Raw genomic sequence first — 24931 nt, forward strand, 5'->3', positions numbered from 1 at the left:
TACTGGTAGTGGTAGTGGGAGTGTTAATTCAAGTTCGGCCACTATGGAATATGGACACATATGGATAAACTTAAAAAAAACTGGAGGAGATGGTAGAAACAAGAGATTTTGATGCATGTTTTGTGAAAGAGATTTTTTTCGGTCTTATACAAGAGTTAAGGCTCATTTGTTAAAGACACCAAAACATGACATTTTAGGGTGCAAAAGAGTTGATGAGGTAATGCAAAGACAATACAAGAAATACAAGATGAATATGAGAAGAGGAAGATAATGAGTGATTCTTGTGCAATTAGTTTTTTCTTTTTAAGTCACCAAGAAGTTGCTAAAAAAGAAAAGAAAAGTGGATGTAGGAGGTAGAGGAAGATGAATGATACAAACATCATTTAATACATATGAAAGGGAGGAGATGGATAGAAAAGTAGATATGTATTTTTATTCTAGTTCACTTCCATTTAATGCAGCTAGAAATTCTTATTGGAAGGATTTAGTTACTTCACTGACAAATTGTAATTTGAGTAGCTATGTACCTCCAAGCTCAGAAAAACTACGAATCACACTTCTTGCAGAAGAGATGGCAAATGTTGAAAGATTGTTAGAGATTAAGAAATATTCATGAGAACAAAATGAAGTTTCTATTGTTTTTGATGGGTGGACAAATATTCAAAGGCGTCCACTAATTAATTTCATTGTTTTTTTGTTTAGTGGCCCAATATTCTTGAAAGAAGTTGATGCATCTGGGCAATATAAAAGTGTTGAGTATTTGAAGGGGTTGTTTATAGAAGTAATAAAAGAAGTGGGTGATCAGAAAGTAGTGCAAATCATCACGGACAATGCTCCAGTTTGTAAAAGTGCAACATTGAGTTTAGAGAGTGAGTATCCTCATTTTTTTTTTGACTCCCTGTGTAGCACAGGGCTTGAATCTGACCTTCAAGAACATCTGCAACCCTAAAGAAGAAGAAAATTCATCAGTATATGCTCTATGTTCATGGATTGAGGAAATAGAAAAAAATGTCAAAAGCATTAGAAATTTTGTTGTCAACCACCATCATGCTAATGCTATATTAAATAGGCATTCTGATATGAAATTATTGAAGGTTGTTGAAACACGTTTTGTGTCCATCATTGTGATGGTGAAAATGATTAAAGAAGTGAAGAATACTTTGGTTAACATGGTGACTGATGAGAATTTGACATTCTATCGTGCTTATGATGTTGTCAAGGCTCAAGAAATTAAGAAATTTATTGTCGATGATGAGTTTTGAGATAGAGTCGTATACTTGAGTTTACGCAATCTATTTGAGAAATGTTGAGAGAAGTTGATAAGGATGAGCCCATGCTTCACAAAGTTTATGAAATGTGGGATAATGTGATTGAAAAAATACAAGTTGTAGTTTTCAAGCATCAGGGAAAAAATCTTGCGTTGATGATTCAATTTTTTTTAATCATATTCATTCAATTTTAGTCAGAAGATGAGATAATATCAACACTCATTTGCATTGCATGACACATTCTCTCAATCCAAAATATTATGCAAAAAAGTGGCAGGAAGGTGGTATTGGTCGTGTCCCTTCAAATTTAGACTCAAAGCTATCAAAGCATAAAGATATTGTATGACAATACTTTATCCAAAATCATATATTCTAAATCAAGTCATACAAGAGTTTGAAAAATTTTCATCTTCAAGATTATATTGACAGACATTACTAGCGAGAGAGGAGGAGAATATAGATCCTATCACATGGTGGTCAACATTTGGATAAGAAACACCTCTTCTCTAACATCTTGCATTAAGATTGCTATCTCAGCCTGTTAGTTCATCTTGTTATGAAAGAAATTGAAGCACATATTCTTAAATCTACAACGTGAAGAGAAACAAACTCACCAACAAGCGTGTAGAGGATTTAGTATATATTCATTCTAATCTTTGACTATTTTCGCGAACCAATGATGAATACATGTACATTGATCTCTTAGTTATTTGACTATTTCTTAGTTTCTTCATTTAAATATATTTGTATTTAACATTTTCAAATTGGGTTTGTAATTCAGACAAGGATCATCCAAATTTTAGGATATAAACCTACAAGAGTGTGACTTAGAGGGAGAGTATGATTTCAACATTACAAACATGGACTTATCTGAGCCTAGTCTTCCTTCTTATGATGCATTTGATAATGAAGCAGAAAATTATTAGGATTACCTCATCGTCATATAATTTGTGTAGGGTATACTTTTGGTATGTAATTATGCGTTGTTTGTTTCTTTTATTAGTATACTGTATAATTTAATTTTTTTTTGCTTTACTTATTTGATTGCTTCTATAATATATTTATGTTGATTTAATTGTGGTGTTAGTTTTTATGACGAAGAATAGAATTGTAGATTGTTAATTTGATTTATTGCATGCATGATGATGAATTGATTTGATGATATTATGATAATTGTTTTTTATTTCACTGGTGTGAATTGTTAAAAACTTAAAAGTTATATATATATATACCCTCCCGCACCCCGCACCCAAGTTTTTAAAGTACCGCACCCGCACCCGCACCTATGTGACATAGGTTCAATGTCTTGGTGAAGAAACTTTTATTGATGTGAGTGGGGAAAATCCACTTGATGAGACTTCGAATGAGTTTCGTGTTTACACCCGGAGTGAAAGTGAGGGTCAACCATACACATTTAAAAAATACTCACAAGGTCAATCATTAGAAGAACCTATTTCCATAGAACCCATCCCTAGAAAATCCCAATATATCTCTAGATCTCTAAATAAGGTCGTAATCCTATGAATCTTTTTATCCAAGCTGTAAAGCTTGCTTAATGGTTATTCATACTTATCATGAACCTTCTAATTATAGTGAAGCTAAGACACACTTCCATTGGATAGATGCAATGAAATTGGAATTAGATGCTCTCTGAAGAGCCAACACTTTGGGAAATTGTAAATTTGCCTATAAGAAAAAAGGCAATAGGTTGTAGTTGAGTATTAAAGTCAAGACAAAAAATGATGGTTCTTTAGAAAGCTATGAAGTTAGATTAGTTGTCAAAGGTTATTTACAAGAATATGAGATCGACTATGAAGAAACCTTTGCCCCTATTGCTAGGATGACTAGTGTTAGAACCTTAATTGCCTTAGCATCTATCAAACAATGACCTATTTACCAGTTAGACATAAAAAATGCTTTTCTTAATGGTGATTTTTTGTGAAAAAATTTATATTGATCCTCCTCCCGGGTTTGACATTGAAAGGGTAAGGTTCTTAAACTTAAAAAAGCTTTTTATGGTTTTAAATATGCCTCTAAGGCTTGGTATGATCATTTTAGTAAAGTTATTATTGATAGTGGATTTGTTTAATATTATACTGAAATTGCTCTTTTTATTAGAAATGTAGGAATCAATATAATTGTTCTATTATTGTATGTTAATGATATGATTATTACTTGAAGTGATAAAAAGAGTATTCTTAAAAGAAATTTTGATATGTCTGACTTTGGTTTTTTGAGATATTTCTTAGGTATCAAGGTTGCATACTCTTCAAGAGGATATATGTTATTTCTCAAATGAAACTGACATATGATATAATTAATAGATCAGGTCTAAGAGATGAAAAGATAGTGGATACTCTAGAGGTACTAAACACAAAAACGAGAGCCAATGCTGACACTGCATTAGAGGATCCTACTCTCTACCGCCAACTAATTGGGCAATATTTGGCAACCCTAGTGATTGTATTTCATTACAAATTATTGTGTATTTCTCAGAGATTCACTTATACCATTGAGGTATAAGAAGCAACGAAATGTGTTACTCTCCTCTACCAAAGTCGAGTATCGGGCAATGACAACCACCACCGAGATTGTTTGGCTAAGATGTTTATTAAAAGATATGGGTGTCACCATCTGCACTCTCTCAAAGATGTATTGCGACAATAAGAGTGCTATTGACATTGCTTTCAATCATACAATGTTAACTTTCATGAACGGACAAAACACATAGAGATAAATTGCCATTATGTTCGAGAGGAGTTCTTTATAGGCACTATTGAACTTCCTTATGTTACATTTGAATACCAACTTGCGAACTTCTTCATCAAGGCTTTGTCAGGGCCTCGTTTTTCTTTTATCAGCAAACTTTCGGTTATTTTGCCGTCAGTTTGATATATATATATATATATATATATATATATCTAAGGGCAAACAAGGGAGCACACACATACACAAGTGCCACTAATGGGCAAGATTACACCAAACCACAAAAGTGGCAAAACACACAAAAGAAGAGGAAAAAATATATTCCACTCAAGAGAGGCTTCAAAGAAGCATGCTTTACATGGGGGAGAACTCCTTTATTTATAGGCAAAAGATAGGGCCCTTGGAAGGGCTCCTAAGGGACGTTGGAGCCCTTCCAACGGTCATATTTATGACCGTTGGAGGCTCCAACGTCCCCTAAGGGAGGCCTTCCCAAGGAAAAATGAAAAATGAAAAAGGAAAAATGAAAAAGGAAAAAGGAAAAAAGAAAAAGGAAAAAAGAAAAGAAAGAAAAAAATACATTGTTCTTGAAATAGGTAAAATGACTATTTTACCCCTAGTGGGTATTACAAGGAAAATACATATATATATATATATACATAGATTATGACACATAGATATATATATGCATGTGTATGTGTCATAGTCTCTCTCTCTCTATATATATATATATATTTAACATATTTTAACACCCCCCTCAAGCACACAGGGAGATCACCGAGAGTTTGCTAATGAGAAAGTAAAAACGAGGCGATGACAAAGCTTTGGTGAAGAAGTCCGCCAATTGGTATTCGGTAGGAACATATGGAAGTTGAATGGTGCCCCTTAGAAACTCATCACGAACATAATGGCAGTCTATCTCTATGTGCTTTGTTCGTTCATGGAAGGTGTGATTGTTGGCAATGTAGATAGAACTCTTGTTGTCACAACACAACTTCGAAGGAGTTGAGAATGAGACACCCATATCTTTAAGCAAACTTCTTAACCATACAATCTCAGTGGTGGTAGTGGCCATCACACGATACTCCGCTTCGGTAGTAGAGAGAGATACTTTCTGTTGCTTCTTACACCTCCATGAAATAAGTGACTCCAAGAAACACACAATAACCTGTTGTGGAAATACGATTATCGGGGTTACTCCCCAATAAGAGTCAGTATAAGCAAGTAAAGTAAGAGGTGAAGAGGAGGGCAAGAATAATCCTTTAGTTATGGTGCTTTTCAAATATCTGATAATCCTCATGACTGCGGCCATGTGAATGGTAGAAGGTGCAGTCTGAAATTGGCTCGCACTATGAACTGCATGAGAAATATCGGGCCTGGTGATAAATAAATATGTTAGTGACCTAATTAACTGACGATAAGGAGTGGGATCTGCTAAAGGAGTGCCATCACTGGCTCTCATCTTGGCGTTGATCACTTCTGGAGTCTCCACCTTGTCATCTATTAGCTCAGACTGAGTAATGATATCGGAGGCAAGCTTCATTTGAGAGAGGACATACCCCTTGGGGGATTATGCAACTTCAATTCTTAAAAAGTACCTTAAAAAACCAAGGTCAGACATATCAAAATTTTCTTTTAAAACATTTTTAATAAATTCAATACCCTTTTTATCATTACATGTGATGATCATGTCATCCACATATAGTAACAAAATTGTTATGTATTTATCAGATTTTTTAACAAACAAAGCAGTATCAGTATAACAAGAAGAAAAACCATTATCGAGAACTACTTTGCTAAAGAGATCATACCAAGCTTTTGGTGCTTGTTTAAGATCATAGAGAACTTTGTTTAATTTTAAGATATTCCCTTGTCCAATTTCAAGACTTAGCGGAGGATCCATAAGGACTTCTTCACATAAAGTTCCATTTAAAAAAGTATTTTTAACATCAAGTTGATATATCAGCCATTGTTTAATAGAAACTAAGGCAATTAAAGTTTGCACACTAGTCATTTTAGCTACTGGGGCAAATGTTTCTTCATAATCAATCCCATATTCTTGGGCGTAGCCTTTTGCAACCAACCGATCTTTGTATCTTTCTAGAGATCCATCACATTTGGTTTTAACTTTATAAACCCATCTATACCCAATTGGCTTTTTTCCAAAGGGTTGGCAAATAATGCTCCAAGTTTTTGCTTTGTTAAGAGCCTTTAATTCAATTTTCATGACTTTAATCCAATGAGGATGATCCTTAACTTCTTTAAATGAGGCAGACTCATGATAGAAGTGTATCAACATGAGACAAGTTCTATAGTTAGGTGAAAAAGATTCATAAGACACAAATTTTTGTGATGGCCTACTATTACGAGAGGATCTCCTAAGTTGATTGTCTTCAACTGGTTCTTCTAAAGAGAAATCTTGGGAATATCTTTTAAGGGCAGATTGATGTTCATTTCCTAGCCGCCGGGTATATACATTAATATCATTAAGGTTCTCATTTTGAGAACCATCACCATGTTGTGGCATATCATTATGATGTAAAATGTCATCACAAGAATTATCGCAAATAATTGCATCTTGGGACTTAGTTCTAGGAGCTAAGTCAAATAAGAAGGAATAATCAATGTCTTCTTTAGATGTGTAAATATCAAAACCATTTTGATCTTCAAGAAAGTTTACATTTCTTGACATATAGAGTTTATTGTTTTGTATATCATAACACCTATAACCTTCTTTATTTTCACCATAGCCAATGAACACACGTTCAAGAGCTTTTGGTGATAATTTGACTTGTGCTTGAACAAGTACAAAACATTTACATCTAAAGATCCTTAGTCTATTAAAATCTGGAGTAATTTTGAATAATTTTTCAAATGGCGATACATTTTTTAAAGAAGAGGAGGGCATACGATTTATAATATATGTTGTGGCAAGAAGAGCTTTGGCCCAAAAATTCTTAACATTTTTAGAGATAAGAAGTGTTCTTGTGGTTTTAATTAAATGTCTGTGTTTTCTTTCCGCAAGACCATTTTGTTGTGGAGTCTTAGGACAAGATCGTTGATGTAGAATTTCATTTAATTTGAGGTAATTTTGAAATTCTTTAGACATGTACTCACGTCCCGAATCGAATCTAAGTATGACTATAGTGTTTTGAAATTGATTTTGAATGAGAACATGAAATTAGTGAAGACATCGGATTTGTTTTTAATAATATATACCCATGTATATCTAGTAAAGTCATCAATAAAAACAACATATTAAGAGTATCCTCCTTTGGACATAACGGGTGTCGGCCCCCATACATCAGAATGCACAAGTTCAAAATGTCATTTTGACACAAAATTACTATGCGAATGCGGAAGCGAATGAATTTTTCCAAGAATACAATCATTACATGTAAATGTAATTGTTATACGAACTTTTTTCAAGAAAGGAAAGAGATACAGCTTGGAGATACTAAGATGTCCAATCCTCTTATGCCAAGTCTCAATATCTTTAGATTGAACATGATTACAAAAAGATTTGGATGGCAAAGACAAAAAATTCATATAATAAAGATCTTCTCTTCTATGGCCTTGCCCAATCCGCTTCCCAGACCGAAGATCCTGCACATAGCAAGGGGTAGGTGAAAAAAAGACATTATATTCAAAATCAGTAATTTGAGAAACGGAAAAAAGATTTAGGTTAAGTTTTGGAATAATTATTATTTTGGGAACAAAAAATTCTTTGTTTTGATCATAAGTTTTTTCAACATTTCCAATGCCTTCAACATCTAAAGATGTTCAATCGGCGGTGAAAACATATGATTTGAATTTATTGAGACTTGGTTTTGACAAAAGTGATGCATCAGAGTCATATGAAAGGAGGCACCCGAGTCAAGAATCCAAGAGGTCATACCTGGAAAGGATGAGATGGTGGCACCAGAAGTAGAAGATGTAGAGGACGATGCAGAGTTATGTCACATGGGTGCAGGTGCAGGGGTGCGACACTTTCAAAAACCCTGGGTGCGACAGGGCAAAAATGTAAAAAATTATATATATATATATATATATATATATATATATATACACACACACAGTTAACATTGTTTCATCATGCATGCAATATATCAACCTAAATATCAATCAAATAAGTAAAGCAAAAAAGAACTAAATTACATACCAAAAGTATATCTTACAATGTATATAACGATGAAGTAATGAATCTTAATAATTTTCTTCTTCATCATCAAATACATCATTAGAAGGAATACTGGGCTCAGCTAAATCCATGTTTGTCATGTTGAAATCATGCTCTCCCTCGAAGTCACACTCTTCTGGGTTTACATCCCAAAATTTGGATGTTCCTTGTCTGCGTTACAAACCCAATTTGAAAATGATTAATACATTATAAGTATATTTAAATGAAAAACTAAAAAATAATCAAATAACTAAGAGAGCAAATTAGTACCTGTATTCATCATTTGTTCGCGAAAGTAATCGAAAATTTGAATGAACATATTCTAAATCCTCTGCATGCTTGCTGGTGAGTTTGTTTCTCTTCATGTTGTGGATTTGAAAACATGTGCTCCAATTTCTTTCACAACAAGATGAACTAGCAGGCTGCGATAGCAATCTTAATGCAAGACGTTGGAAAAGAGGTGTTTCTGATCCAAATGTTGACCACCATGTGATAGGATCTATGTTATCCTCCTCTCTCGAGAATAATGCCGGTCCATATAATCTCGAAGATGATTTTTTTTAACCTCTTGTGTGACTTGATGTAGAAGATATGCTTCTGGAAAAAGTTTTATCATACACATATTTCTATGTCTTGATAGCTCTGGGTCTAAATTTGGAGGGACACGACCAATACCAATTGCCCGCCACTTATTTGCATAATATTTTGGATTAAGAGAATGTGCCATGCAATGCAAATGAGTGTTGCTCTTATCCTATCTTCTGACTAAAATTGAATAAATATGGTTAAAAAATTCTGAATCATCCAATGCAGGATTTTTTTCTTCATGCTTGAAAACTTTAGCTTGTATTTTTTCAATCATATTATCCCAAATTTTATAAACCCATGTGAAGCATGGGCTGATCCTTATCAACTTCTCTTAACATTTCCCGAATAGGTTGCGTAAATTGAAGGAAGTATACCACTCTGTTTCAAAACTCATAATTAAGAATGAATTTCTTAATTTTTTGAGCCTTGATATCATCATCAGCACGATAGAATGTCCAATTTTCATCAGTCACCATGTTAACCAAAGCATTCTTCACTTTTTTAATCCTCCTCACCATCACAATGATGGACACAAAACGTGTTTCAGCGACCTTCAACAATTTCATGTCAGAATGCCTATTAAATATCATTAGCACGACGGTGGTTAACAACAAAATTCCTAATGCTTTTGACATTTCTTTCTAAATCTTCAATCCATGAACATAAAACATATGCTTGTGAATTTTCTTCTTCTTTGGGGTTGCAGATGCTCTTTAGGGCCAGATTTAAGCTCTGTGCTACATATGGAGTCCAAAAAATATGAGGGTACTCACTCTCTAAACTCAACGCTACACTTTTACAAGCTGGAGCGTTGTCTGTAATGATTCTTTTATGACTTCTATAAACAACCCCTTCAAATACTCTGCATTTTTATATTCTCCAGATGCATCAACTGCGCTTTCAAGAATATTGGGTCACTAAGCAAATAAGTAATGAAATTGATCAGTGAACGCTTTTGAATATTTGTCCATCTATCAGAAACAATAGAAACTCCATTTTGCTCCCTTGAATATTTTTTAATCTCCAGCAACCTCTCCACATTTGCCCTCTCTTCTGCAAGAAGTGTGGTTCATATTTTTTCTAAGCTTGGAGGCACATAGCCACTCAAATTACAATTTGCCAAAGATGTTACTAAATCCTTCCAATAAGGATTTCTAGCCGCATTAAATGGGAGTGAACTAGAATAAAAATACCTTCCTACTTTTCTATCCATATCCTCTATTCCATATGCATTGAATGTTGCTTGTATCGTTCATCTACCTCCTACATTGACTTTCCTTTTTTTTTTCAGCATCTTCTTTGTGGCTTTTAAATGTCACACTAATTGCACAAGAATCACTCATTGTCTTTCTCTTGTCATATTCTTTTTGTATTTTCTTGTATTGTCTTCGCATTGCCTCATCAACTTTTTTGCATCCTGAAATGCCATATCCTCGTATCTTCAACAAATGAGCCTTCACTCTTGTGTAAGACCCAACAAAATCTCTTTCATAGAACTTGCATCGAAATCTCTTGTTTTCACCACCTCCTCCAATTTTTGCAAGCTTATCTACACGTACCCATAGTGGCCCTACATCATCACTCCCAGTACAACTATCAACAAAACTAGCAACCGAACTTACATATGGGGATGAAGATGACGCAAGTCCTTTTCCTTTATCCGTCATTTTTGTCCTGAAAACACAAAAAAAATTATATTAAAATCAATTATGCAGACAATCAAGATTTATAATATCGAGTCCAATGATGAGTTGTGGAGCCTGATTCAGAGTTTTTACCTTTACTGGGGGGTTCATGGGCTCCCCCTCCCCGGCGTGGGTCTTGTTGCTCGTTCAGTGAGCGGGGGTCTAGGGGGGGTCGTAGGGGGGCAGCACCCCCCGGAAGAAATTTTTTCTTGGGAGGGGCTCGGCCCCTCCCCTAAAATCAGAGGGAGCAAGATGGGGGGATCGACCCCTCCCCTAAAATCAGAGGGAGCAAGATGGGGGGATCGGCCCCTCCCCTGCCGAAAACAGGGAGGGGCTCGACCCCTCCCCTGAAATCAGAGGGAGCAGGGTGGGGGACTCGACCCCTCCCCTATCGAAAACAGGGAGGGGCTCGGCCCCTCCCCTGAAATCAAAGGGAGTAGGGTGTTAAATTGTAATTCAAAAGACAATGTATTTTCTATATATAAAAGAAGATACATATACATATATATATTTCATATATATGTACATGTATCCATCTACTTATATATATATATAAAAAATATATTTCTTTCTTGTATTAGTTGTAGGGGTATTTTAGTCATTTATATATTTTTACGCATAGTCATGTTTTTAAATATGATTGTGATTCCTCCTTTTTATTTTTTCTTATTTTTGTATTTTTTTTCATTTCTTATTTTTCTTTTTATGTAATATTTCTGTACATAGTCAGCCATTGACAATGTACAGTGTACAACAGTCACAGTCAGCCACTGACTGTTGTATACTGTTTAAAAGATAGACGGGTTGATTCCCAACGTCTCTATTAAGAGCCGTTGGGAATAGCCGACGACTCTTTAAGTGTGCTTATAAATAAGGGCTACGTGAGCCCATTGAAGTAATGTATTACAATAAGGAGATGTCTCCTTAAGCTTACGAATACTGTGCATTTATTGCACTTCTTTTGTACTGTAAAGCTTATAAACATTGTGGATTTATTGCACTTCTTTTGTGGTCTAAAGCTTATAGACACTGTGCATTTATTTTGTGTCTTGAGTATTTGAAGTATCAAGTTATTTGAAAACTTGATTGTTTGCAAGGATTCTTTACATGGTATCAGAGCAAGGTTGGAGAAAGAAAGATCGTGTGGATTCTCACTTTTTTTGGGTGCTTCGAAAAGCGTGCTCTCGATTTTTTGGTGATTAGAGTGGATCCTCTTGTTCATCCAATATTTTAGAAGACTCTTCTATCAAGAAAGGTCTAAAAATCCTTTGTGGTACATATTCTTTTTCATTTTGGGCCGGAAACATGGAGGCTCATATTAAAATAAAAGGGATTTAGAGTTATGTCCAAGGCTCAATTCTCGAACCGGAGCCAAAGATAACCTTGATGGAGAAAGGAGAAATAAAAGTTCTTGATGGCGAAGAAAGAGCCAAGGATCTTGAAGACTACACCAAAAGGCATGAAGAACGGGAGATGAGGAATTTTAAAATCTTCTCATGGAGTTTCTCATCCGTAGAAACAAGAATTAACGCCAATGTACACCTCAAGGGACTTGTCCCATAAATATTACCTCCAAAAGAGGGTGCTAACTCTTAATCAAGGAGAGATGACTATAAGGGAGTATTTTGCCGAACTCTCTTTTATTTGGGATGAACTTGCTATGCTCGAACCCAAGTGGAGTGGAGAAGCCATAGAGCTTCGTCGTAAACAATTGGAAGAAGATAGGTTTTTTAATTTTTTGAATGAGCTTAGGCCTCAATTCGAACAAATTCAGTCTTCTTTTTTATCCGCCTTCACTTCCCTCTCTCTTGAAGATGTAATTACTAAACTAAGTGGGGAAGAGACTCGTATGAATATAAGCAAGAACAACCCAAGTGTTCTAGCTACACCTTCCAATAATGAAGAAAATGAATGAGTTAATGTCGTCTCAAGACCGGAGAGCAACTTAAGGACCTACAAGCCTCCTCACTTCAAGAATCAAAACTCAAGTGGTCAAGGAGAGAAGAAGGATTATAGCAAGCTTTTATGCCATTTTTGTAAGGAACCGGGGCATATCAAGCCTATTTGCCCAAAGTGGAAAAAGTTACTTGCCATGGCTACTACATCCCAACCTCAAAAGGAAGAGTGCTCGTCATCTTCAAATAGAGCTCTCTCATTACAACAAATCGTAGCTGCACTTCAACCTCTTTTAAAAGGGGCTATTTCTGGAGCAGCCATGTCAACCTCTTCTCCTCCCGGTAAGACCTCTTGGCTTTTAGATTCAGGTGCTTCTTTTCACATGACCACAAGTTTTAGTTCTTTTTTCGAATACTCAAAAAATCTCTTTTCATCTTTTGTTTCAACCGCGGATGGAACATCTCTTGAAGTAAAAGGAATAGAAACTTTTGAAAAACAAGGGTTCTTTATTCCAAAAATTAGATTTATACCCAAATTAAATTTAAATTTGCTTTCCGTTTCTCAACTCTCGGATCATGGGTGTGATATAAAGTTTTCATCTAACAAATGTTGGATACAAGATCGTCGGTTCGGGAGATTGATTGGGGAAGGCTCTAGGAAGGGCGATCTATACTATGTCGATTCCCTTCAAATTCCAAAGAACCCGTTTTGTAATGTTGTCCAACAAAAGGATATTAATATGTGGCACAAGCGACTTGGACATCCAAATATTGCAAAAATTTCTCATTTACCTTTTGTTAAAAGTCTATGTAAAAGTGATTTCACTTGTAACGACTGTATTCTTGGGAAAATGAAAAAATTGCCTTTTTGTCAAAGATCTATGTTTATAACAAGACCTTTTGAAATTATCCATTCAGATGTATGGGGACCGGCACCCGTCCTATCAAAAGGAGGCTTTGCATATTATGTCATTTTTATTGATGACTACACGAAATATTGTTGGATTTATTTTCTTAAACACAAATATGAAGTTTTCTCTATTTTTAAAACCTATCATTTGATGATTAAAAAACAATTTAATAGAAACCTAAAAATTTTTAGAATTGACTCTGGTGGAGAATACCTTTCAAGTGAATTCAAAAATTATCTTGAAAGTCATGGTATTCTTCACCAAAGATCTTGTCCGAAAACCCCTCAACAAAATGGATGAGCCGAAATGAAGCATAGACATATAATATAGACAACTCAAACATTACTTGTTTCTCAAAACATCTCAAAAGGTTTTTGGGCTGAAGCGACTTTAGCATCTGTCTATCTGATAAATCGGCTACCTTCTAAAAACTTCAACAATATCTCGCCTTTTGAAAAATTGTATACCAAAGAACTCGACTATAGTCGGTTGAGAATTTTCGGTTGTAAATGCTTCATTCTTACTGACAAGAACGACAAACTTTCACCAAAAGCCATTGCCTGCACTTTTTTTGGATATTCTGAAACCCAAAAAGGGTTTCGTTGTTATGATATTAAGAATGACAAGCTATATGTTTCCAGAAATGTGAGTTTTCTGGAAAATATTAATGGTTTTTAAAGGAGTGAACCCTTTGAAGAAAACATGGATTACTCTTTTTTATTTGAAATGTTAGCACATGATGATGATAGTGATGACGATTTCATTCATAATGACATCAATGATAAAGAAGATGGCTCTTTCCATCCACCTATCTCTCAACATAGAAATGAAGAAGCATTGAGAGATCATATAACATATACCCATAGAGATAGAAACAGTTTTAGGAGTGCAATTGAAAAATTCAGTGAACCTAGTGGTTCCAATTCAACAAATGATGAAAACCTATGAAGAACTGAGAGAAGTAGAAAGATGCCTTTTAGGTTTATTTCATATGACTCGTTTACTCCTAAACATAGAGCCTGCCTTAGCGCCATTCATTCCTATATAGAACCCCAAAACTTTGAAGAAGCCAAAAAGAATGATGAATGACTGAAAACAATGGAATGTGAGCTTTCAGTTCTCAACCGGGCAAAGACTTAGGAGTTCCAAGATCTTCCTAAGGGTAAAAAAACAATAGGGTGTAGATAGGTATTTAAGGTAAAAACTAAGAGCGATGGATCTCTTGAGAGATATAAGGTTCGATTAGTTGCAAAGGGATATAATCAAGAATACACGATTGACTATGAAGAAACTTTTGCCCCTGTAGCCCGAATGGTCACTGTTCGATGTCTCATTACCGTTGTCTCAATCAACAAATGGAACATCTATCAAATGGATGTTGAAAATGCCTTCCTAAATGGTGATCTGAATGGAGAGGTATATATGGATGCTCCACCAAGAATAAAGACTCCAAAAGTGAAAGTGCTTCGCCTTTGATAAGCACTTTATGATTTAAAACAAGCTCTCAAGGCTTGGTATGATAGATTTAACTCCGTAATGTTAAAAAATGGTTTTTCTTCCTGTTTCACTGACATTGCCTTATTTGTTAGAAAAACCAATGCAGGGATTGTCATTCTGCTCTTATATGTGGATGATATGCTTATAACCGGAAGTGATTCTAAAGGGGTTAAAAGCATAAAATCAATTTTGAATGATAGGTTTGAAATGTCTGATTTGGGATTTCTAACTTATTTTTTGAGTATTGAAGTAGCTTATAGAGGGTATTTTTTATCTCAAACTAAGCTTGCCTCTGAGATTATTGACAGGTCAAGTATTACGGATGATAAGGTTTGTGAAACTCCTGCTATAGTAGGAGCCAAAATAAAGATTGATGATGATATTCCTCTCTTCGATCCCACCTCCTACAGACAACTTGTGGGATCTTTGATGTATCTGAGTATTACTAGACGAGATATCTCTCATACAATTCATACTGCAAGTCAGTTCCAACATGCACCAACATCAGTTCACATGAGTGCCATCTTGCGGATTGTGAGATACATAAAGGGCACACTAAACAAGGGAGTATTCTTATCCTCTTCTTCTGAATTAAAATTAATTGCTTATACCGACTCTGATTAGGAAGGTGACCCAAATAACCGTCACTTCACAACTGGTTTTTGTGTGTTTTTAGGAGACTCGTTGATTTCATAGAGATGTAAGAAGCATCAAAAGTGTCTCCATCCTCAACAGAAGCTGAATATCGTGCTATGACGACTACTACCATGAAAATTGTATGGATTCATCAGCTATTAAAAGACATGGGTATTTCAATAGAAGGTCCCACCAAACTATGCTGTGATAACAAAAGTGCAATATACATTGCCAAAAATTATACTTTTCATGAACGAACTAAACACATTGAGATGGACTGTCACTATGTCCGGGAAGCGTATTTGAAAGGATTTATAGATCTTCCATATGTAACTTCAGAATATCAGTTGGCAGATTTCTTCACCAAAGCTTTGTGTGCGCCGCGGTTTGATTTTCTCCTTGGCAAACTTTCGGTCATCTTGCCCTAAGTTTGAGGGGGGTGTTAAAGTGTAATTCAAAAGACAAATGTATTTTCTATATATATTTTCTACATATAAAAGAAGATACATATAGATATATATATTTCATATATATGTACATGTATCCATCTACTTATATATATAAAATATATATTTCTTTCTTGTATTAGTTGTAGGGGTATTTTAGTTATTTCTATATTTTACGCATATTCATGTTTTTTAATATGATTGTAATTCCTCCTTTTTATTTTTTCTTATTTTTGTAATTTTTTTCATTTCTTATTTTTTCTTTTTATGTAATATTTTTGTACACAGTCAGAGTGTACAACAGCCAGCCACTGACTGTTTTACATAGTTTAAAAGATAGACGTTGGGCTGATTCCCAACATCTCTAATAAGAGCCGTTGGGAATAGCCCAATGACTCTTTAAGTGTGCTTATAAACAAGGGCTATGTGAGCCCATTGAAGTAATGTATTACAGTAAGGAGTTGTCTCCTTAAGCTTATGAATACTGGGCATTTATTGCACTTCTTTTGTGATGTAAAGCTTATAAACACTGTGCATTTATTGCACTTCTTTTGTGATGTAAAGCTTATAAACACTGTGCATTTATTTTGTGTCTTGAGTATTTGAAGTATCAAGTTATTTGAAAACTTGATTGTTTGCAAGGATTCTTTACACAGGGTGGGGGGATCGGCCCCTCCCCTGTCGAAAACAGGGAGGGGCTCGACCCCTCCCTTGAAATCAAAGGGAGCAGCGTGGGGGGGCTCGCCCCCTCCCCTGAAATCAGAGGGAGCCGGGAGGGGGGTTCGGCCCCTCCCCTACCGACCCAACAAGAGAGCGAGAGAGAGCAAGGGGGCTCGACCCCTCCCTTGTCGACCCAACAAAAGAGCGAGAGGGAGTAGGGGGGGGCTTGGCCCCTCCCCTGCTGACCCAACAAGAGAGCGAGAGAGAGCAAGAGGGTACCTTCGACGAGGGAGAGGAGGAGGTGGTGTCGGGCTCCCCTGCGAGACTTCGGGAGGAGAGGAGGCGAGAGAGAGCGGAGCTGCGCGAGAGAGGAGAGGAGAGGAGAGGAGAGGAGAGGAGAAGATTAGGGCAAACTTCTTTTGCAGCCCCTTTTGATCGGGCAACAAATTTTTTTTTTAGGTTCGAAAATTGGACGAAAACGACCCTGGGTGCGTTGACCGCACCCAGGGTCGTGATAACTGCACCAGGTACCGCACCCGGGTCGCGTCGACGCGGGTGCGGCACCTGCTTTGCCGAGTCCCTGTGACTTAGATGCAGAGGAGTTCATCTTTATGAATTGTTGTGGAGTTTCAGTAAGATGAGCGATGGACTCCTTTATGTCTCCATCCTTCTTTGAATCTTCATTGGTGTTTGGAGGATTTTTCCCAACAGAAGCCACCTTCTTCTTGAACTTGGGGCAATTCAGACGAATATGGCCCAGTTCATTACAATTATGACAAATAATTTTTCTTCCTCCACAACCATTGTATTTTGAAAAATGGGGTGGTTTATATGGTCTTACCTTGTTGCCGGGTCTAGACACGACATGAACTTCATCAACATCTCTTTTCAAGGCCAAACGAGTCTCTTCTTGACATAAATCGGCCAAAATGTTACTTAAAGGAGTAGAAGCCCTATGAATGAGGGATCCTCTTAGTTGCTCAAATTCAGGACGAAGCCCATGAATAAATTGGAAAAATCTTTCTTTTTCCATTTGCTCTTGCATCATGGCAATAGCACTACCTTCCTATTGTGGTTCGAGAAGAACAAGTTCATCCCATAAAGAAGATAGGGCACTATAATAGTCTCTAATACTCATATCACCTTGCTTGGTTTCTCTAACGTTTTCTTGTAGGAAGCAATGTCTAGCAAAGTCTCTTTGAGTGTACATGCCTTTCATAAAGAACCAAGCTTCATTGGCCTTCTTGAACTTTGCTGAATTTACACAAATTTTTAATTCAACATTATTCATGAACCATGCTAAAATTTTAGCATGCTCACTTTCCCAATCTTCCATTTTTGAAGAGAAGTCAATAATGACTATCTTTTTCTTCTTCATTCAATGCTTTTTCCTCATTGCCTTCAAACTTGGTTAATTTCAATTGCGGTTCCGGAACGGTTCCACATACATAACCTCAAAGTTTTTTACCTTTGAGGTTATTTTTCATAGCGGCCGCCCACATACGATAATTGGTCCCATTTAATTTAAATGAGAGGTCGATTTTGGCATCCTTGTTGGCCATTTATAGAAAAAGAGTTTGAAAACAAGAGAGAGTAGAGATATTACTTGACAAGAGAGGACCCGATGAAGCTTTCACAACCAAGGCTCTGATACCATATAATGAAGTGCCGGAAGTGATATCTCCAAGGGCAAACAAGGAAGCACACACATACACAAGTGGCCACTAATGGTTTAGATTACACCAAACCACAAAAGTGGCAAAAACACAAAAGAAGAGGAAAAAATATATTCCACTCAAGAGAGGCTTCAAAGAGCCTGCTTTACATGGGGGAGAACCCTTTATTTATAGGCAAAAGAGAGGGCCCTTGGAAGGGCTCCTAAGGGACGTTGGAGCCCTTCCAACGGTCATATTTATGACCGTTGGAGGCTCCAATGTCCCCTAAGGGGGGGCCTTTCCAAGGAAAAAGGAAAAAGGAAAAAAGAAAAGAAAAAGGAAAAAAGAAAAGAAGAAAGAAAGAATACATTGTGCATGAAATAGGTAAAATGACTATTTTACCCCTAGTGGGTATTACAAGGAATATCTATTTATATATGTGTGTGTGTGTGTGTGTGTGTGTGTGTGTCATAGTCTATAGATATATAACATATTTTAACAATATATATATATATATATATATATATACATATACATGTATTTCTTTGTTATTCTTCTTTCGTAATAGGTCATGCCCTTTAGGGGCATGTATGTCTTTTCACAGGTTGTAATAGGTCCTGCCAATTAGGGTCAGTTTTGTACTCTTGTCTTTCTTATTTATCCCCTTTTTTCTATTTTTTTTTTTGTTTCTAGCTGTTGAGACTAGTCCAACTAGCCGTTGGACTAGCCCAACGGCTAGTAGGAGTCAGGACTAGCCTTCTTGCCTCTTCTCTTATTTAAATGGGATCCTTCCCATTATGTATGTGGGCTTTTCTTAAGTGAATAAATTATTATTTTTATATATTTTGTGCTCTCTTGAGTGTTATTTGTGAGCTATTGTGAAGTGAGCCCTTGTGGCCTTGTGTATTGCCCTAGTGGCTTTGTGCTAGTGCTTGTATTTGAGGCTTCATTACAACTGAGTCATAAGATAATTGCATATTACGCACATCAAGTTGAGATGCTGCTGCTCTACTAACAGATGAATGCCATTCCATTATCTGTTCTGCGTAGTAGATATATTTGCAGTTGGTATATCTGTAACATCAGCTTTGTTTGTTGTTTTTGTTTTGTTCAGTGACCAATGTTTCTCTTTGTAGTGTAATTTCTTGGGTTCTTCTATTTGTTGGTGAGGTTTGTTTATCCAATCTGCAACACATGTTCTTATTGATTTAAATAGCATTGGTTTATGTTCATATCATTTAGCTGTTCTTGACTGTCTCAATATTTATGCATACATGTTTACAGAACTTCTTGATCGTGGATGGAGGAGATCCGGCTCATTTCTTTACAAACCTGACATGGAAAGAACTTGCTGCCCTTCGTACACTATCCGTCTTAAGGTAGATGACTTTGCTCCCTCCAAAGAGCAAGTTCGTGTATCTAGACGAATGCAAAGGTAACTTCTCCATACGTCTCACTTTTGCTAAGTACACATGGACCTCGTCTTCTGTTCCCCAACATTGTCTGCATTTTATATTAGGATAAGCATAATTTACATGACAGCTTAAAGAACATGCTTATATTCATATATTGAATTAGGATACTGACCATCTTGCTTGTGAAGTTTCTTGAGAATCTCATGCTGGAAGCAATCAACATGCAGGTTCTTAGATGACACATTTTGCTTAAAGAAGACAGTTTTGGGGAAGGACCAATCAAATACATCTAAAACTTCATCCACTGATTGTAGCAATCACTTTCCAAATGAATGGGCTTCAGACACGTTGATGAAAGAATCTTCCACTGATACTTGTGGAGTTACGCATGAGTCGGATCAGCATGAAAGGGATTTATCTGTTAAGATTGATAAGGCTGTTAGCGAATGTGTCAAATGTGGTATTTTACCTTCTACAGTGAACTTTCCACGGGCATGTATTAAGAAGGTGGCACCGCAGATCAAGAAGAAGCTGCAGGACATTGCGAGAGATTTGCTGTACACTAGCAGTATTGCTTTTCAGATAGCAGCAGTTATGAAACGGTCATTATCAGTAGGAAAAGAATTTTCACCTACTTATATAGCAGAAAAGCTGGCCGAATCAATGGATCAGCAAGGTGAACTTTCTAGCCTGTCAGTCCTAGCAAGCAATGGCCACCTAAACTTTTATTCAGAAAGAAAGCAAGCTGCTTCAGAAGAAGCACCATCCACCATGGATACTTCTATTCAATCTCTTAGAGGTAATGTAGCTCATGCCAAGCGAAAGTGCGTCCTCAATGACAAAGGGTTGGCTCATTGTAAAAAGCAAAGACTTGAGATTCGCATGAACAGATCAAGTTTTGATCCTGAGGAATTTGCTCTTTATAGACAGTATCAAACTAAGGTTCATAATGATAAGCCAGATCATTTAAAAGAATCTTCTTACATAAGATTTTTGGTGGAAACTCCTCTCATTTTTGTTCCACCTTCTGGTGATGGCACAGTTCCACCTTGTGGGTTTGGCTCTTTTCATCAACAGTATTTGATTGATGGGAAGCTTGTTGCAGTTGGTGTGGTGGATGTTCTTCCAAAATGTCTGTCTAGCAAATATTTATTTTGGGACCCAGACTTTGCCTTTTTGTCACTTGGTAAGTATTCAGCTCTGCGGGAAATTAATTGGGTCAACGAGGCACAGATCCACTGTCACAGCATGCAGTACTATTATCTTGGATATTACATTCACACCTGCAGTAAAATGAGATATAAGGCATCATACTCTCCATCAGAGCTTCTATGCCCTCTTCGTTATCAGTAAGCATTCATCTTTTGGCCTCAATTTTGTTGCATGTGTAACCATACTTGCATATGGTACGGATGTGCTATGACTCTCTTGTTGGTTTTCTCTAGATAACTCTGTGGTTTCCTTTCAATTGAAGGTTGGAGCTTGATATATATTTTAGGTATGTACTGTTTGAAAATAGTGACAATTTGCATATGGAAGCAAAGGTATTATGTAAGGGTGGGGCAATGAACCAAGTTTCTTGCAAGAAGTTCAGCTGAGCCATCTGAACCTTGTTTATTTCGTAAAAAAAGCCAACCTTGAGCATGTACATAATTTCAATAAGCTGTTTCCGGGCCTGAATGGGATCAGATAGCCTCAGCTAAGTTAAACTAATAAATATTATATAAGTGTTGAGAGTGGTTGTGTCTTGTGGCTTATGTATGAGACATGACAATGCATCCTTTCACTGTTTCACCTTAAATGCAAAATGCAAAGAAAAAGGAAATATATATAGGCTCAACTTGGCTCAAGTTCTGCTTGATCTTGAGCTCTGTACAAGCTGTACTGGGCCGAGCTCTATGTCACAGACATGCTAGTGTGTATGTCCTTTGCACGACATCAAAATGCGATACTGGACATTCCATAACATTTTATGCATACTGTCAAACCTGTCTTAGATGCAGTCTACGTTATATCCCTATCTTTATGATCTTGATTTTTATTTTGTAGGTATTGTCAAATTTTCACTATGTGCATGTATGATTTAATGTTTATTAACCATTGTGATTATATGTATGTGTCTCTGTCTCTCTCTTTCTATCTATCTATCTATCTATCTATATATATATATATATATATATATATAGGAAAATTGGTTCCCTATGTCACATGGGTGCGGGTGCGACACAGGTGCGGCGCAATTCCAAAAAATTTGGACACGGGGACTCTGCTATATATATATTAAAATATATATATTTTAAATATATATAATTATATATATAACAATAAATTAACACATAAAGATTGTAAATTTTAAAGCAAAAATAAAAAAACAATTCTTAACAATACAAACTTATCAAAATATAACACATAAAGAAGCTTGTGAGTGTGATAAACAACAAAACTTATCATAAATTTGCCTCATCGTCTGAATTAGAGGGAAGAACATGATCGAGGTAGTTCATGTTGAGAGTATGCAAATTATGTTCTCCCTCCAAGTCAAAATCTTCTGGATTTACATCCCAATTCTTGGATGGTCCACAACTGCATCAAAAAATGACTATATTAGTATCTAACTTAAAACTTTGAATACAAAGAAAAAAAAGTACCTATAGTCTTCTTTGGTGTGGCGAGAAATTAATCGTAGATTTGAGTGAACATAAACCAAATCCTCTGCTCTTTTACTAGTGAGTTTGTTTCTTTTAATGTTGTGAATTTGAGCATATGTACTTCAATTTCTTTCACAACAAGATGATGTAGCATGTTGGGATAACAACTTCATTGCAAGACGTTGCAGATTTGGTGTCTCTGATCTATATGTTGCCCACCAATTAAGGGGATCTTCTTCGTCCCTTGCCACGAGTGCTGCTAAAGAATCAAATCTCACGGTAGAAAATTTGCCAAACTCACTATTTACAACCTTAAACATGTGAGGATCATTAAAAAGTCTTCCCAAACATATCATTCTATTTCTTGATATCTCAGGATCTTCATTTGGAAAAACACGACCAACACCTATTGTCAACCATTTTTTTGCATAGTATTTTGGATTGAGAGAGTGTGGCATGCAATGCAAAGGTGCATTGCTTTTATTCCATCTTCTCACTAAAACTAAATGTACATGATTGTAAAATTCTAAATCATCAAGTGCAATATCTTTCTTTTCATGTTTAAAAATGATACTTTGAACTTTTTCAATCATATTGTCCCACATTTCATAAATTCTATGAAGCATGGGTACATCTCTGTCAACTTCTCTCAACATTTCTCAAATAGGCTCTGTAAATTCAGCAGAATATGTAATTTTATTCCACCAAAAATCATCACAGATGCATTTTTTGATAGCTTGAGCATTGACATCATCTTCAGTACGATAAAAATCCCAATCTTGATCAGCCACCATCATCATCAATGCATTCTTGAGTTGCTTAATTCTTTTCATCATAACAATGAGAGAAGAAAAACGAGTTTCAGTAACTTGAAATCTTTTGCCTATTAAATATAGAAAGCACATGATGATGGTTTACAACAAATTTTTTAATATTTTGAACATCATGCTCTATTTCCTCAATCTATAAACACATTTCACGTGCATGTGTATCATCTTTTGATGGATTGCATATACTCTTAAGTGCCAAATTTAAACTGTGTGCTGCATAAGGAGTCCAAAAAATATGTGAATATGTATCTTCATTTGCCAAATTCATTCCTGCACGACTACAAACTGGAGCATCGTCAATAATGATTTGCATCACACTTTCTTCACCCACTTCTTTTATCACTTCGACAAATAATCTCTTTAAATATTCAACATCTTTATACTCTCCAGATGCATCAACAGTCTTCAAAAAGATTGACCCATTAAGTGAGTAAGCAATGAAGTTTATCAGTGGTCGCCTTTGTATATCAGTCCACTCATCAGAAACAATCGACACTCCATGTCGTTTCCATGCAAATTTTTGGGTCTCTAACAAGTCTTCAATTCTATTTTTTTCCTCTGCAAGAATAACTGTTATTAGTTTTACTGAACTAGGAGGCACATAACCACTCAAATTACAATTAGCCAAAGATGTAATCATATCTTTCCAGTATGAACTTCTAGCTACATTAAAAGGAATTGAGCTTGAGTAAAATAATCGACCAATCGTTTTATCAATTTTTGCTCTTGCCATGTTTTTGAATGACGCTTGTATTGTTTTATTGCTTTCCATCTTTCTTTTCTTTAAAAGCTCTTCTTGTATATCACTAGCAATAGGAAAAGACAAATTAATCGAATTGCTTCTCATCTCTGCAATTTTCTTCTTTTCAGCTTCCTCTTGTTCTTTTTTTAATTGCTTTAACATGTGTTTGTCAACCCCAGAACATGCCCTAATTCCTTGACCACGAATATGCAAAAGATGTGCATTCACACGCGTATAAGAACCTGTGAAAACAGTCTTACATAGATTACAATGAAACTGCACATTCCCACCACCATCACTACTAGCTTTTACCCCTTTTGTCACAAGCCTCAAAAGTGGTTGAGAAACTTCTAATTCAGGGTTAGAACTTGAACCAAATGTATTGACACTACCGCTAGAACTCGCCATTATATCTGAAAAGTAAAAACTGAAAAGAAAGTAAAGTTAATAAACACTTCAAAATAATAGTAATAGGAGCTCCAGGTTTGTTCCCCTTGTGCAAATCAGGTTCAAACCAGGCCCTCCTCTGCAAAGCAGGTTCGAGATAGGGGGCCTACCCCCTATCTAACGCAAAACGGAGGGGCAAGGCAAGCCCTTGCTGAACCTTATCAGTGGCAGGGGCTTTGCCCTTGCCAAAAAGCCAAAGGCAACAGGGGAAACGAGGAGGGACCGAGCCCCTCCTCGTTTCCCTTTTGTTCGGCAGGAGTAAGAAGGAGTGAGGGAAGGAGGGGGCTCGACTGACAGGCCGAGCCTTGCCCCGCCGGACAGAAGGGAAACGAGGAGGGGCCGAGCCCCTCTTCTGCGAGCAGAGGGTGCAGGGAGGGGGGGGGGGCTGCCGGAAAATAAGAACGAGGCAGGAGCTCCTCCCTTTGCCTTCGATTCACAGAAGAGGGGCTCGACCCCTCTTAGTTTCCCTTCTGTTCGGCGGGGCAAGGCTCGGCCTGTCAGCCGAGCCCCCTCCTTCTTACCCTTGCCAAACAAAAGGAGGATGCAAGGGGGGGGGGGGGGGGTGGGCCCCTCCCCCCACCCCACCCCCTTGCATCCTCTGCTCGCAGAAGAGGGGCTCGGTCCCTCCCTGTGCCTCTGATTCTCAGAGGAGGGGCTCAACCCCTCCTCGTTTCCCTTTTATCGCAGGGGTAAGAAGTAGGAGTGGGGGAAGGAGGGGGCTCAAA

General features: G+C 36.7%; 1 protein-coding gene across 3 annotated transcripts in view; it reads left to right on the top strand.

Moving 5' to 3' along the window:
• Nucleotides 1–24931, top strand: part of LOC149840034 (arginyl-tRNA--protein transferase 2-like) — a 72054-nt gene that overhangs the window by 38578 nt on the left and 8545 nt on the right. For all 3 annotated transcript variants that reach the window (XM_090002993.1, XM_090002992.1, XM_090002994.1), the window contains 2 exons: nucleotides 19409–19559; nucleotides 19767–20888. In XM_090002993.1, the coding sequence (XP_089859119.1) occupies nucleotides 19409–19559; nucleotides 19767–20888 (1273 nt within the window). The remainder of the gene's footprint in view (nucleotides 1–19408; nucleotides 19560–19766; nucleotides 20889–24931) is intronic.

Source organism: Nuphar pumila, chromosome 4, assembly GCF_984573655.1.
Source record: "Nuphar pumila chromosome 4, dmNupPumi1.hap1.1, whole genome shotgun sequence".
Lineage (NCBI taxonomy): Eukaryota > Viridiplantae > Streptophyta > Magnoliopsida > Nymphaeales > Nymphaeaceae > Nuphar > Nuphar pumila.